At 39.3% G+C, this 15,731-nt stretch overlaps 2 protein-coding genes across 17 annotated transcripts in view; one reads left to right on the plus strand and one right to left on the minus strand.

The window, feature by feature from the left end:
* Positions 1-15,731, plus strand: part of SPATA6L (spermatogenesis associated 6 like) — a 118,691-nt gene that overhangs the window by 19,164 nt on the left and 83,796 nt on the right. For 12 of the 16 annotated variants that reach the window (XR_808267.4, XR_808266.4, XM_059889227.1 and 9 more), the window contains 3 exons: positions 4,284-4,421; positions 7,962-8,010; positions 11,832-11,873. The exons of 1 other annotated variant lie outside the window; for it this stretch is intronic. Coding sequence is in view for 12 of the 15 variants with exons in the window: in XM_059889225.1 (XP_059745208.1) it covers positions 4,284-4,421; positions 7,962-8,010; positions 11,832-11,873 (229 nt within the window). In the remaining 3 variants the exon portion in view is untranslated. The remainder of the gene's footprint in view (positions 1-4,283; positions 4,422-7,961; positions 8,011-11,831; positions 11,874-15,731) is intronic. 3 more of the 16 variants (XM_024995920.2, NM_001205485.1, XM_005209966.5) reach the window with 2 other exon arrangements.
* On the minus strand, positions 2,858-4,004 carry PLPP6 (phospholipid phosphatase 6). Its single transcript, NM_001024573.1, has one exon. It carries the CDS (start codon positions 3,947-3,949, stop codon positions 3,080-3,082), a length of 870 nt encoding a protein of 289 aa, NP_001019744.1. The 5' UTR covers positions 3,950-4,004; the 3' UTR covers positions 2,858-3,079.

Raw genomic sequence — 15,731 nt, forward strand, 5'->3', positions numbered from 1 at the left:
GAAGCCAGGAGGAGAAGGGGATGAGAGGATGAGATGGTTAGATGGCATCACCAACTCGATGGACATGAGTTTGAGCAGGCTCCGGGAGTTCGTGATGGATAGGGAAGCCTGGCATGCTGCTGTCCATGGGGTTGAAAAGAGTCAGACACGACGCTTCCATTTTCCAATCCTGTAGTTGGTGACAGACTGTCATGTGGTTTTCCCTGAAAGCTATAAGGGACTATTCTACTGGATATGATTATAAGCCCAAGATCAACAGTTTACAACCATGGAAAATCTGGTTCAGTTCAGTTCAGTCGCTCAGTTGTGTCCGACTCTTTGCGACCCCATGAACCACAGCAGGCCAGGCCTCCCTGTCCATCACCAACTCCCGGAGTTTCACCCAAACCCATGTCCATTGAGCCGGTAATGCCGTCCAACCATATCATCCTCTGTCGTCCCCTTCTCCTCCTGCCCTCAATCTTTCCCAGCATCAGGGTCTTTTCAAATGAGTCAGCTTTTCGCATCAGGTGGCCAAAGTATTGGAGTTTCAGCTTCAAAATCAGTCCTACCAATGAACACCCAGGACTGATCTCCATGTAAGTGACAAGTGCTGTGATTTCCTCTTATGTGCCGCTCTGAAACAAAGATGGAAATTTCCTGGATTTGACCCACTCTGCTGACAGCAAATAGGACTGACTATATCAAGTGTGCTGTATCAGTTGTGAATTCTCACAATTGTTCAGTAAGATGAAGGAATTCATGAGAAGTTGAGTGGTAAATCAGTCTTGCTCCTCATCAAGGCAAAAAAATTAAGTTTTCATCTCACTTCATTCAATATTACTGGTTAATTTTATTTTGACTTTTAAAAGGAATTCATCAATGTACAGTTAATTAACAGTAGAATCAGGTTTTTTTTTTTTTTTTTCCTCTGCAGTACTTAGTATACTCGCCACCTCCCCACCCCCCCAAAAAAATCAAATGAATTGATCTGTGCTTTAAAAACCAGCAAACTCAGGCCCTGGCAATCAAGATAGGGAATTACAAAAAAATAATCAGGAATAAGGTGAGCCTAACTTTGACCTCCCATTATTCAGACCTGTGGATCCTGCAAGAGGAAATATTTTTTTCCAAATATCTGGGCTGAAGATTGCTGCAGTTAAAGTATCTCTGTTAAGGCTAAAAATAGAAGAAACCACCTAGAGTGTCAGAGTTTGGCTGATTCAAGAAGTGAAGAGGTAGTCTGTGTTCAGGATGTTGTGAGAATGCACATAATTTCTATATTGAAGAGTAGCTATTCCTTTTTCAGTGTTCCTCAAACACTGGAAAATTCACACTTCCACCCAGTCAGAACCTACCTGTCACAGCCATTCTCCAGATTCCTATATGTATGTCTATATGATAGATCAAATGCCATCATCCTATTTTTAAATATGAAATAATTGGTTATTAAGATTATCTAAAGACATCAATTCCATAGGTAATTTAAAGATTCACATTTTCAGGCATAGCAGCATTTAAAGCATACACCCTCATCAGTCTTTCCCAGTCAAGGAATAATAAGCAGAGTCCACCCTGTGTTTGGTGGTCTTTGGTTTTGTGAATTGGGGAGGCACCATGGATAAACTACTTTAATTGTGAGAGTCAATATAAACAGAAAATCTTGGAGTTATACTTTATGCCTGGTATAGCAGTATGCTCTGCTTGATGAATTTCAAGTTAAATACTATTACCTAAAGTGTGCTTATATAGAGAAATGGAATTCCACATGAAAAGCTTTAATATACAAGGTCATCCTTGTGGTATATATTTGAAAGCTTATGCTCTTACATTGCAAAGAAGTTATTTCTCCATTTTTTTACCTCAATAAAGAAGCATTATTCTTTATTCAGTAGAGATGGTAGGCAGCAGGGCCCATCTCCTTCCATGTTGGTCCACTGATTAAGTATGTGGTGATCCTGCCTCCAGGACTCAGTTCCTCTGACCTCCTCAGTGACTTCGCTTTTCTGTCCTGTCCTGTCATGCTATTTGCTGTCAACAGAATTAAGCCTGAGGCAGTAAGCCCATCTTTACTTTCTATGAGCACTGTTGATATGCCCACTTTTAAGTATTTCTTCTTCAGGTAAGTTCTTGGCTTGTTCTCTGAATGCAGAAGGATAATATTAGGGTAGTGGGAAATACCTATTTAAAGATCTTCGAGGAGGTAGAGGAAAAGGAGAGAAATATATGTACTGTAATCTCTCATTTCCACTACTCAATCTGTGAAGATGGAAGACACAAAACTAAAAAAGCTTGCCAAGAAAATCAGGATTAAGAAGAAATCTCCCCAACTATAGTAACATATTGTCAGAGAGTAAATTAGAAAAACCTGTCATAGGCTCTTAAAATCTACCTCTGCTTCCCATGTGGCGCAGTGGTAAAGAATCCGCCTATCCATGCAGGGGACGCAGGTTTGATCCCTGTGTCAGGAAGATACCCTGGAGTAGGAAAAGGCAACCCACTCCAGTATTCTTGCCTGAAGAATCTCATGGACCGAGGAGCCTGGTGAGCTACAGCCCATGGGGTCACAAAGAGTCAGACTCAGCTGAGTGATTAATGCTATGTCATAGACTCTTAAAATACTGTTTAAAATCTGACTCAGGAAAAGGATAAGGATGTGGCTCATTTGCATGTATATATTTACAGAATGAAGTTGCTTTCCTTTTTTCAAAGTTCAATTTACAGGTGATATCTTGACTTGCAGGATTACAAAATTTTCTGATGTCAACTTTTAAGAAGCAGCAACATTATAATCACTCCAACTTGGTTTCTTTAAAGTTTTCCTGGAGCGATAAAGAGTTATTTAATAAGTATATAATAGAGGGATTTTTTTTTTTTTGCTTTCTGTAATATGGCTGTGATCAGTAATGGTCACCACTGTGCTCTAGCCTAGCAACCCATTGCCATTGCCTTCTCCAATTAAGAAGATAGGTCACTTGAAATCCCAAAAGGAAACCTGAAATGTCCTTAGAGGGGCAAACATGATGACTGCTGGTTTATGTCAGTATCATCACGGGTGGAAACCTTCAGATGTCCTGGTGCCACAGTGAAAGAGATGGTGTCACGGTTGGTTCCACAGTACAAAGAGGACCGGAGCAGTGCGCGGTGAAAGCCAGCAATAGTCCACGATGCTGTACTGCATGTAGCCAAGAAAAAAGCCAAAAGCCACGTCGGTGACATTGTGCCGCCCCAGCATGACCCTGGAGAGACCCAAGATGAAGGCCCAGAGTACCACCAGCACCCTCAGTGGGATGGCCAGCACCAGGTGGTTCAGGATGAAGCGCGACACAAGGGCGGCCCTGGTGGTATGGCCTGAAGGGAAGGAGTACTTGTCCACCGAAATAGTGAAAAACATGTCCATCTGGTTGTGGGCTGGGCGGCGCCTGCGGACCAGCCCCTTGATGAGGGACACCAGTAGCAGGTCCAACAGCAGGGCGAAGAGCAGGTTCATCAGCACCTCGCGCCCGGCCCAGCTGTCGCTCCTGGACAGGCAGTAGAGGGTGCCGAGCAGCCAGGGGATGCCGTGTCCCGAGATCTCCAGCAATTTCATAAGGGGCCTCATGCTGCCCCAGGACGAGCTCTCCCCCGCGCACACCCCCAGCTTCTTGGACAGCCACAGGTCGATGGCCAGTAGGGAGCGCAGGGCGATGCCCAGGAAGGACGGGTTCAGATCTATGCGGTCCTCCTCGGGCAGCTGGGGCGGGAGCGCCTGAGAGGAGCCCGCCCCAGCCAAGGGGAACGAACCGCGGCGGTGCACTGGGCTCTCAGACGCGCGGAGACGGGCGCTGGTGGGGTCGGCGCCCGGCATGCGGCTGCTGAGCAGAGACTGGAACTCGAACCTGCTGCCGCCGCCATGGGCCGGACTGCCGCTGCTGCTGGGGTCGCAGGTGCCCAGCGGGCGTCCCTCGGCGTTCCTTCGTGGGCTCTGCATCGCGGCGAGCGGCCCGGACCACAGTACCTGGCCGGCCTAAGAAGAAGATTCCCAGCCTTGCAGCCTCTTCCGCTTCCGCACTGCCATCCTGGAGGGGCGGGGAGAGGAGCCAGGGAGAGAACGATTGTGACACCTGGCGGAGATGTGGGAGGAAAGTGGATTTTCCAGTTTGCGCAAGGGGAGGGGAGGGGAGGGTGGTGTTATGAGAGAAGGTGAGAGTTGGTGGTGGTGGGGAGGTGGGGAGGATTTGACGTGGGAGGTTAGGGAAAATAGAGCCTTTACAGAACAAAACAAAAACAAATCCATTTTCTCTATTTTTTTTTTTTTTTTAAAGATTTCTTGCCCAGGGGTGTTCCTTCCTGACAAGCATGATGTGTTCCTTGGAGTTTACCTCCTGAATCAGTACCTGGAGACAGACTGCTTTCCTTCTATGTTCCCTATTATGGTTCAGCGAAGCATGAGGTTTGAAAAGGTGATCTTGACTTTCTCCTTGCTAAATAGAGAAATTCAAATTCTGTTGTTTGAAGATCATTTACTGGTTTTTATAAAGAACACAGCTTTTATAAAGTTATTTGTAAATTTTGTTTTAAAAAATTACATGAAGGCACCTCAGCACAGTGCAGAACCATAGTTGGAGGACTTGTTTTGAATCCCAGATCTGAGCCAAGTTCTGTCAAACTAGTGCTAAGTACCCTGGTGGTTGTTTTCTATTCTTGGAACTCCCATGGCATTTTCTAACTGGAGCAGAGAGCATTTTCTGAATGTTTTTGGAGATGTTAGAAGCAACTGAGACAAATTTCTTATAGAGATTATCAGTAAACTAGCAGACCTCAAAAACAAACTTTTTAGGCCCAGAAAAATACCCCAAACTAACCAAATTAGTTAAACCCTGTATCTGAAATCCTGTAACAAAACAAGAAGGTTCTTTACATTTTCTGAGTCTCCTTAGGTCATATCTGGTTTATTTAGCTACAGTGATAAAGACTAGATTCCATTCCAATGAATGTCAAATATATAAATAGCCAAATGTTACTAACCCTCTTCCCACTTTCATGAAATATTAATTTTGTTACCATCCAATCACTGACAATCTCTTAAGGTTTTTCTTTGGAATTTAGAGATTGAATCAGTTTTAACCTTGATAAGTCTATGATTTTGTCCCAAACAGTATCACTGAGGTGCTTCTTTGGGGAAGGGTATGAATGTGGGAAGGCTCCAGGATAGGGCCTATCACTTTAAAAGGTCTGGTTGGTGGTGCCCAGAAAATGACATGTATGTTTCAAACTGAGAGTAGGAAAGGAGGGAGTTCCTTGACAGTCCAGTGGTTAGGTTTCTACTGCAGGAGGCCCAAGTTCAATCCCTAATCGGGGAACTAAGATCCTCCAAGTTGTGTGGCACAGCCAGAAAAACAACAACAACAACAGAGAAGATGACTATTGATGTTTTTGAAAGGTCTAGGGCTGTGTGTAATATTTTTATAAATCACAGTCTGTTAATTTAAATAGAGTCTTCCTAACTGGCTGGGTAAGAAAGGAATAAATGGATATTATCTTAGAATATACAGTCAGTATACAAAGGAATCTACTGCCATTTTGATATTGGTCATGGTAAAAAGTGGGTGGAGAAAATTCAGTGTATTTTTTCCTCCAAGAATTTCCTTATTAGTTTTATCAACTTTAAATGTGCTTATTTAGAAGACTTTAAAAATATTTTTATATAAACTCGAGAATGTAAAATTGTAAAAGCTGTAAATCAATCTATAAATGACCTTGGAGGTCATCCAGTCCCACCTCCCTGACTTGCAAAAGAGGAGAATGAGTCTCAGAGTCACTGTAGATGCCATTACTGATGTCACAAAACTGTGTATTTGAGATTACTAGTAAAAAACATTATGGACCATTTTTCATTTTATAAAGTGCAATTACATAAGATGCTTAATTTTTTAAAAAACTTTTTATTTTATATTGGGATATATCCAATTAACAATACTGTGATAGTTTTAGGTGAACAGTGAAGGGACTCAGGCCATGTACATGTATCCATATTCCCCCAAACTGTCCTCCCATCCAGGCTGCCTCAACATTGAGAAAAGTTCCATGTGCTATACAGTAGGTTATCCTTGTTGGTTATCCGTAAATGCTTTATTTTAAATTTTGAAAAATTGCCCTCTTGTGTGAGCTCTTTGGGTTCATATTCAGATTTTCTACTAGTTTTCCAGCTTTCTTGTATCTGTTCTGTTCTTTAGCTGCAAATACTTGGCAGTGAGTAATGAAAACATTGGACCTTCTGAGTAATTCAGAATTCAGTGTTCTAAAGCAGCCAGGTAAATAAGAAATTATTCATAAAGAATGTAAGAGCCATTGTGTTTAAGCAGCTCATGTTGATCATTTATTTCCCATAATCATCCTTGAATAATTCTTAGACATGAAGAGAAAGGATGAAATATTACTGAAACAGTTTTGGAAAAAATCACAGCTCACCCACATTTACTTGTTATATCCAAGTCAGTGAGACAAAAATGGATTACAGGGGACAGCTTCTACTTTTGTCATTAAAGCAGACCTGGTTTTGGGTCAAGAGTAGATTTTAATCATGCTTAAGGCTAAGCACCATTTAAATCAGAAATTGGATACCTGAAATCAAAGTCTACTGAAAACTTTTTTTTAAAACAAGATTCTAAAGTTCAGAAAGAGGGGCATGGTATGCTTTTATTTCAGTCCTAGGCCCTTTTATATGAAGGACAGAATGAACACATTTGGCTATGTCTAGACAGGTATCTGGTCCCCTCACTTCATGGGAAATAGATGGGGAAATAGTGGAAACAGTGTCAGATTTTATTTTTTGGGGGCTGAAAAATCACTGCAGATGGTGATTGCAGCCATGAAATTAAAAGATGCTTACTCCTTGGAAGGAAAGTTATGACCAACCTAGATAACATATTCAAAGCAGAGACATTACTTTGCCAACAAAGGCCCATCTAGTCAAGGCTATGGTTTTTCCAGTAGTCACGTATGGATGTGAGAGTTGGACTGTGAAGAAGGCTGAGCGCCGAAGAATTGATGCTTTTGAACTGTGGTGTTGGAGAAGACTCTTGAGAGTCCCTTGGACTGCAAGGAGATCCAACCAGTCCATTCTAAAGGAGATCAGTCCTGGGTGTTCTTTGGAAGGAATGATGCTAAAGCTGAAACTCCAGTACTTTGGCCACCTGATGCAAAAGTTGGCTCACTGGAAAAGACTCTGATGCTGGGAGGGATTGGGGGCAGGAGGAGAAGGAGACGACAGAGGATGAGATGGCTGGATGGCATCACTGACTCAATGGCCTGAGTTTGAGTGTACTCCGTGAGTTGGTGATGGACAGGGAGGCCTGGCGTGCTGCAATTCATGGGGCCACAAAGAGTCAGACACGACTGAGTGACTGAACTGAACTGAACTGAGACAGGTATCACAGTGTTTTTCTTGTGGTTCATGATATACCTAAAACTCATGAGGCTCTCTCTCTTTTGTTATTTTTGGATTCTGTGGGAGTCTAGCTATGAGTATTTAGCTTTTGTTTTGTGTTACACATAGAATTTTTATGTATGTTCCTTTTTAGCACAACCAGTTGTTTGGGAAGAGAAGTCATTCATTCAGTTAACATATAGTGAATATCTGTTGTATTCAGGATGTTTTTCTAGATACTCAAACAAGACTGTTTGAGGTTGATATCAGATGTGCTTTTAGGAACAGACTGTGGGGCCAGGTCGAGTGGATGACATTTTGAACATGTGGTAGTTTCAGCCAACTCAAATTTTCCTTGTTGTTTGTATTGTGTTAATTCTTATTCATTTCCTCTGTAGTCACTTGTTGAACTTTTAACCACATAGCTGTTAAAGGCACTCCTTTTGAATCCTAAAGTGTCATATGGCTGTATTTGATATGTGTTAATAATTTTGAAGAAAATGATCTAAATTTTATATAAGTATATATTAATAAAACTTGGAAGATTTATTTCCCCCATTTTTTTCCCCTATAGGTATTTGAAAATGCAATAGATCCTGGAGCTGTAGCAGACATTTTAGAAAGTAGGTACTCCCCTCTACACCCCCTGCCCCAAAAGAGAGTGAGAGACTATTGTGTATATGTAATTCATAGATATAAAATTCTGTTGTATTATAAGTTGTGATACTTCCATATTTAACCCATATTTATGTTCATGATAGTCTGTAAAATTTGAATCATGTTAATTGAATTGAAAACCATATTCTAGATATAGATGGGATTTACTAGATGGTATGATTCTGTTTTTTATTTTATTGCAATTAAATGATTTTTATATCTTAACATAGTTATGTAACCATCACCATAATCAATTTTACATTTTCATCACCACAAAAAGAAGCTATATACCCATTCTTCCTCATCCCTTCCAGCCCTAGACAACTACTAACTAAACTATATGCCTCTATAGATTTGCTTATTCTGGATATATTTCATATAAATGGAATTATATAATATGTGGTCATTTGTAACTGGCTTCTTTATCTTAGCATAACATTTCTAAGATTCTTCCTGCTACAACATGTGTCAATATTTGACTTCTTTTTATATCTTCATGGATCAGGGATCAAACATGTGTCTCCTGCATTGGCAGGTGGATTCTTTACCACTGTGCCACCAGGGAAGCACTAACTCAAAGATCTTTGGTTTTTTCTAAGAGTTTTATCATTTTAGCTGTTACATTTAGGTCTATAGTACATATTGAGTTGATTTTTATAAATGGCAAGTTCTTTGGAAGGAATGATGATAAGGCTGAAACTCCAGTACTTTGGCCACCTCATGCAAAGAGTTGACTCATTGGAAAAGACTCTGATGCTGGGAGGGATTGGAGGCAGGAGGAGAGGGGGACAACAGAGGATGAGATGGTTGGATGGCATCACTGACTCGATGGACGTGGGTCTGGGTGAACTCCGGGAGTTGGTGATGGACAGGGAGGCCTGGTGTGCTGCAATTCATGGGGTCCCAAAGAGTAGGACACGACTGAGCGACTGAACTGAACTGAAGGGTCCAACTTCAGTCTCTCCCATCTGGATAGCCAGTTGTCTTCACACCATTATTACCAAGAGTATTTTTTCCCCATTGAATAGTCTTAACACTCTTGTTGAAAATCAACTGACTATATGTGTGAGGGTTTTTTTGGAGGGTCTCAATTCTATTTCATTGATTGATGTATCTGTCATTATGCTGGTGCCACACTATTTTGTTTATTATAGCTTTATGGTTAGTTTTAAAACCAGGAAGTTCTTTTTCAAGATTGTTTTTCCTATTTGGGTTCCCTTAGTTTGCCATATGAACTTTAGGATCAGCTTGTCAGTTTGCAAAGAAGCCAACTGGAAAGTTGATAGGCATTGATAGACTGCATTGAACCTGTAGATCATCTTGGAGAATATTGGCATCTTAACAATATTAAGTCTTCCAATTCATGGCATGGCTTGTGGTGATAATTAATTGAATATAAGGAATTTAGAAACTGAGATAGATGAAGTGCAACACATTACCTTTGGGGTGATGGTTGAAAAGAATATAATCCTCCCTCCTGTTTGGAAAACTTAAAATTATGGGCTGTCTTGGCCTTTAATTTTCTTGGCATTTAAAATTTTGTTCTTACATATTCATGTTTTTCTTAAGTCTACAAAGGAAGAATTTTACTTTTATGGTATGTATTTTTTAGCTTTTTTTTTTTTTTAGCTTTTTTGAGATGTAACTGATATACAACATTGTGTAAGTTTAAGGTGTACAACATGTGGATTTGATACTCAGGTATTTTGCAAAATGATTACTACAGTCGTGTTAGGTTATACCTCTATCACATCACATAATTACCTTTTTTTTTTTGTGGTGAGAACATTTAAGATCTACTCTCAGTAACTTTCAGGTATATAATACAGTATTATTAACTGTAATCACCATTATTGTCTATATTAAAATGTTTTCACTTCTAATATTTTGTGGGAATTATTTTTACTGATTTTTATTGTTATATCATTTGTATTTTAAATTACTTTTAATATTTGAATTTTATTCTTATCCTTATAAAACATATCCTTGTTGTTCAGTTGCCAAGTCGTGTCTGACTCTTTGCAACCCAATGGACCAGAGCAAGCCAGGCCTCCCTGTCCATCACTGGAGTTTGTCCAAGTTCATGTTCATTGAATTGGTGATGCCATCCAACCATCTCATCCTCTGTTGCCCTCTTCTCCTTCTGCCTTAAATCTTTCCAGCATCAGGGTCTTTTCCAATGAGTCAGCTGTTGGCATCAGGTGGCCAAAGTATTGGAGCTTCAGCATCAGTCCTTCCAAAGAGCATTTAGGGTTGATTTCCTTTAGGATTGACTGGTTTGATCTCCTTGCAGTCCAAGGGACTCTCAAGAGTCTTCTCCAGCACCACAATTTGAAAGCATCAATTCTTTGGCACTCTGCCTTCTTTATGGTCTGCCTCTCACATCTGTACATGACTGCTGGAAAGACCATAACTTTGACTGTATGGACCTTTGTTGGAAAAATGATGTCTTTGCTTTTTAATATACTATCTAGGTTTGTCATAGTTTTCCTTTCAAGAACCAAGCGTCTTCCAATTTCATGGCTATAGTCACCATCTGCAGTGATTTTGGGCCCAAGAAAAGGAAATCTCTCACTGCTTCCACCTTTTCCCATTCTATTTGCCATGAAGCAATAGGACTGGATGCCATGGTCTTAGTTTTTTTAATATTGAATTTTAAGGCAGCCTTTTCATACTCCTCTTTCACCCTCATCAAGAGGCTCTTTAGTTCCTCTTCAGTTTCTGCCATTAGAAGTGGTATCATCTGCATATCTGAGGTTGTTGATATTTCTCTCGGCAGTCTTGATTCCAGCTTGTAACTCATCCAGCCTGGCATTTTGAGTGATGTGCTCTGCATATAAGTTAAATAAACAGGGTGACAATAATAAACAGCCTTTTCATACTCCTTTCTCAATTTTGAACCAGTCAGTTGTTTCGTATAAGGTTCTAACTGTTGCTTCTTGACCTGCATACAGGTTTCTGAGGAGACAGTAAGATGGTCTGGTATTCCCATCTCTTCAAGAGTTTTCCACAGTTTGTTATGGTTCACACAGTCACAGGCTTTAGCGTAGTCAATGAAACAGCAGTAGTTGTCTTTCTGGAATTCCCTTGCTTTCTCTATGATCCAGTGAATGTTGGCAATTTAAACTTTTGTTCCTCTGCCTTTTCTAAACCCAACTTGTACATCTGGAAGTTCTCATTCAAGTACTGCTGAACCTAGCCTGATGGATTTTGACTATAACCTTACTAGCATGGGAAGTGAGCACAATTGTCCAGTAGTTTAAATATTCTTTAGTACTCCCCTTCTTGGGAATTGGGGTGAAGGTTGACCTTTTCCAGTCCTGTGGCCACTCCTGGGTTTTCCAAACTTGCTAACATATTGAGTATAGACACTATTTCTAAATATATTTTGAACTCAGGAAAGATAAAAAATTGTTGTTTTATTTATATAGTCAAATAGCATACTCTTTTAAGCAAGGTAAGTTTTTATGGGTTAATGGATAACAGTATTTTGAATTTTAAAATGAAAAATATATTGTTATTTTGGTGATTTATGAATACATTTTTGAGAGAGAAAATATCACATTTTGTCGATACTTTTCAGGGGACAAAATCTATTTTTATAACTCAGTTATTCTTACCACATGTCCCAATATGTTGGGTCTAGAAATACCTGATTCATTGGTGGTATGCCACTTATTATTATTTTAGTAATATAAATAGGGTGTTATGGCAGTTTTACACTTAGTAATTAATGAAAAACTCTGACAATATTCTGAAGTATTAAAATCTAATTTTTTCTTTTTAGGCTTTCTAACCAGATTTGAGTTAATACAGCTAGTGTCTCCAGGTAATGTGCCAATAAATGAATTTCTAAATTAGTTTTGTTGTTGTTTTTGTCATTGAGTCGCTAAGTCATGTCTTTCTTTTTGCGACCCTATGGATTGTAGCACACCAGGCTCCTCTCTCCTCCACTGTCTCCCAGAGTTTGCTCAAATTCATACCCACTGAATTGGTGATGCTATCTAACAATTTTAAAAGGATTTTGGCGTGACACAATTGTGACTTGCATTTAAAAGTTGTGCTTTCTGTAACACATGCTCCCTCTCCCCAACTGGTCTATTGAATTTTTCCCACTTTCAGAAGAGTAACTTTATGGCTTTGATATATTAGTAAGCATAACTTGAACTGGTTCTTTGACTTTCCACTTTTTCACAGTTTTATGTAATAATTATCAAATAATTTTTTTAGTCCCAACTCAGCTTCTTTCAAATATTTGCTTTTGACGGTGTTGTAATTTGTGGAGTGAGTGAGTGAGTGTGTGTGTGTGTGTGTGTGTGTGTGTGTCTGAGTTTAGTCCAAAGCCATCTTCTCTGTTGATGCTAAAACAGGGTTGACAAACTACAGCCCCCAGGCCAAATCTAGCTGTGGTTTTTTTTTGTATGACCCATGAGCTGGGATTGGCTTCCACATTTTAAAGAACTGAGATTTACTCATATACTATAAAATTCACCATTTTCAAGTATATTCAGTTATTTTTAGTATGTTCACAAGATTGTGTAGCCATCACCACTTATCTAGTTTTAGAATTTTTATTCCCTCCAAAGAAACCTTGTACTCATTAGCACTCACTCTTCATTCTTTCTTCCTCCCAACCCCTGGCCACCACTAATCTAATTTCTGTCTCTAGTTGATTTTCTCATACTGGACTTTTCATGTAAATGGAATTAGGCAATTTGTGCCCTTTATGTCTGACTTCTTTCAGTTAGCAAAATGTTTTCAAAGTTCATCCTTGTAGCATATATCAGTACTTCATTCCTTTTTATGACTAATGATCTTTTATATGAATATGCCATATTTTGTTTATCCACTCATCAATTAATGGACATTAGAGTTGTTTCCAATGTTTGGATATTATGAGTAGCACTTCTGTGAACATTCCTGTACAAGTTGTGTAGGTATGTGTGTTTTTAGTTCTCTTATATTTGGTTATATACCTAGGAGTGGAATTGATAGATCATATGGTAATTCCATGTTTAGCTTTTTAAGGAACTGCCAGCCAAACTGTCTGTGGTTTTTACATTTTTAAATGGCTGGAAAAAATTTTTTTTAAAGAAAGAGTTTTTCCAGCAATCCCACTGCTGGGCATACACACTGAGGAAACCAGAAGGGAAAGAGACACGTGTACCCCAATGTTCATCGCAGCACTGTTTATAATAGCCAGGACATGGAAGCAACCTAGATGTCCATCAGCAGATGAATGGATAAGAAAGCTGTGGTACATATACACAATGGAGTATTACTCAGCCATTAAAAAGAATACATTTGAATCAGTTCTAATGAGGTGGATGAAACTGGAGCCTATTATACAGAGTGAAGTAAGCCAGAAGGAAAAACACCAATACAGTATACTAACACATATATATGGAATTTAGAAAGATGGTAACGATAACCCTGTATACAAGACAGCAAAAAAAAAAAAAAAAGAAAGAAAGAGTTTTATTGATCAATGGAAATTATATGAAATTCAAATTTCATCATCTGTGATGTTTTTATCCACACTCCTTCATAGAAGTGTTTATGGCTGCTTTTGTGTTAGTTACAGTGAGAGTTGACTAGTTGTGACTATATGGCTTTCAAAGCTTAAAATACTTTACTCTCTGGCCCTTTGCAGAAAAAGTTTGTGACCTCTGTGCAAGAATCATGGGACTTGAGGAGGAAAGCATTCTGTAATGCCTTTGTTTTGTGTTATGCAAGAGACCTGAGCTAATGAGAGCAAGTAGTAACTGCCACCTGGTGACACCAATTCTCAGAGTTTCTCAGTGTGGCTGATTATCTGGTGATTTTAAAGTCTGTGTGTGTATGTGAGAAAGAGAGAGGATACCTAAAACTCAGAAACATTTCACATATGCTTCTGGTCTTTGCTACCATACATTTTACCTTTTCCCTTACCAACTTCCCAGTTTTGACTTGTAAAAAGCACTCCCAAATTATGAAGGAACCTTTATTTATGTTTTGGTGATACTTGGTGGTCATGTTTCTTGATACTTTTCTGTGGTTAGAACATATGGATATGGATTTTTTAAGTAAATAAGGTCATATATATTGTCTTTTACTAGCTTCCCCAACTGTATGTCACTGTTATATTGTACTTTTTTAAAACTAACTTTTATGTATGTATTTATTTTGTTTTTGGCGGTGCTGGGTCTTTGAAGCTGTGTGGCCTTTCTCTAACTGTGGCGAGCAGTGGCTACTCTTCATTGCAGTGTGTGGGCTTCTCATTGCGCTGACTTCTCTTGTTGCTGAGCACAGGATCTAGGGTGCACAGGCTTCAGTAGTTGCAACACATGGGCTTCGTAGTTGTGGTTCCCAGGCTCTAGAGCACAGGCTCAATAGCTGTGGTGCATAGGCTTAGTTGCTCCCATGGCATGTGGAATCTTCCCAGATCAGGGATCAAACCTGTGTCTCCTGCATTGGCAGGCAGATTCTTTACCATTGAATCTTACCAGGGAAGTCCTTATATTGTAATTTTTAAAAACAGGCCAAAAAGCATTATTTTTTATATCATAAAATAATTTCATGAATTTATTTGTGCTTTTATAGGTCTATAAGAAGTATGTAAATAATATTTTTTGTTTTACTTTTTCACTCTAAATTGTTACATATAGGTAACTTATTTGTCATTTTCAATAGCTATGTATTTTCCATAGCATTACTATGAACCTTAAAGTCATATTGTTGAACATTAGGATTTCTTTGTCTTTGTTTGTCTTTATATTTATAACAATTTTTTCTCTTGATATATTTGTAAAGAATAGAATTGCTAGATAGAACCATATCTTATAAAAACCTGGGAGTAAACTGATCCCCGGCAAGTTTCCATTATTTTTACTGCATTTAACATTATATAGTGTGCTTGCTCCCCATACCCTGGCTAATGCTGGATACTATCATTTGGATTTTTTTGTGTTTAAAAAGTATGTAATAATTTCTTTAAAATATATTTTACCATATTTTTGGTCTCTTCTTTTTAGATATGATTTGTGACAACCTTAACATTTTAAATTTATTTCTTAAAAGTTTCCGCTTTCCTATATCATAGTTTGTTTTGTTTCCTTCTGTATAACGTGATAGTCAGTGTCCTTTGATTACCTCTGGAGCAATGTCTGGATATAAACATTGCATTTTGGTGTAAATTCCTGAAAGTTTTAAATCCGTTATACTTAAAAGTCAGACATGACTGAGCGACTTCACTTTCACTTTTCACTTTCATGCACTGGAGAAGGCAATGGCACACCACTCCAGTGTTCTTGCCTGGAGGATCCCAGGGACGGGGGAGCCTGGTGGGCTGCCGTCTATGTGGTCGCACAGAGTTGGATATGACTGAAGTGACTTAGCAGCAGCAGCAGCAGATACTTAATACATATGTTTGCATTATTTTAATATTTCATTGTGTGAAATTTTCTTTTTCTTAAGAAAGCATGGGAGAAGGAGGTGAGCCTGGCAGATACCTCAGCTAAAGCAGAGGTGGCTGTGGAGGCTTTTCTGAAGACTGTGGCGCTGCTCACTGTGGTGGTTTTGAAGCAGATCAAGGGCCCCAATGGAGTGGACCCAGAGTCTGACGTTCTTTCTTCTTCTTCTTGGTTTATTGGCCAAGGCAGGTCCTAAAAACAGACAAGAACCCTAAGATCTCAGTGGGTCTGGGGAT

This window comes from Bos taurus, chromosome 8 (assembly GCF_002263795.3).
Source record: "Bos taurus isolate L1 Dominette 01449 registration number 42190680 breed Hereford chromosome 8, ARS-UCD2.0, whole genome shotgun sequence".
Taxonomy (NCBI): Eukaryota; Metazoa; Chordata; class Mammalia; order Artiodactyla; family Bovidae; genus Bos; species Bos taurus.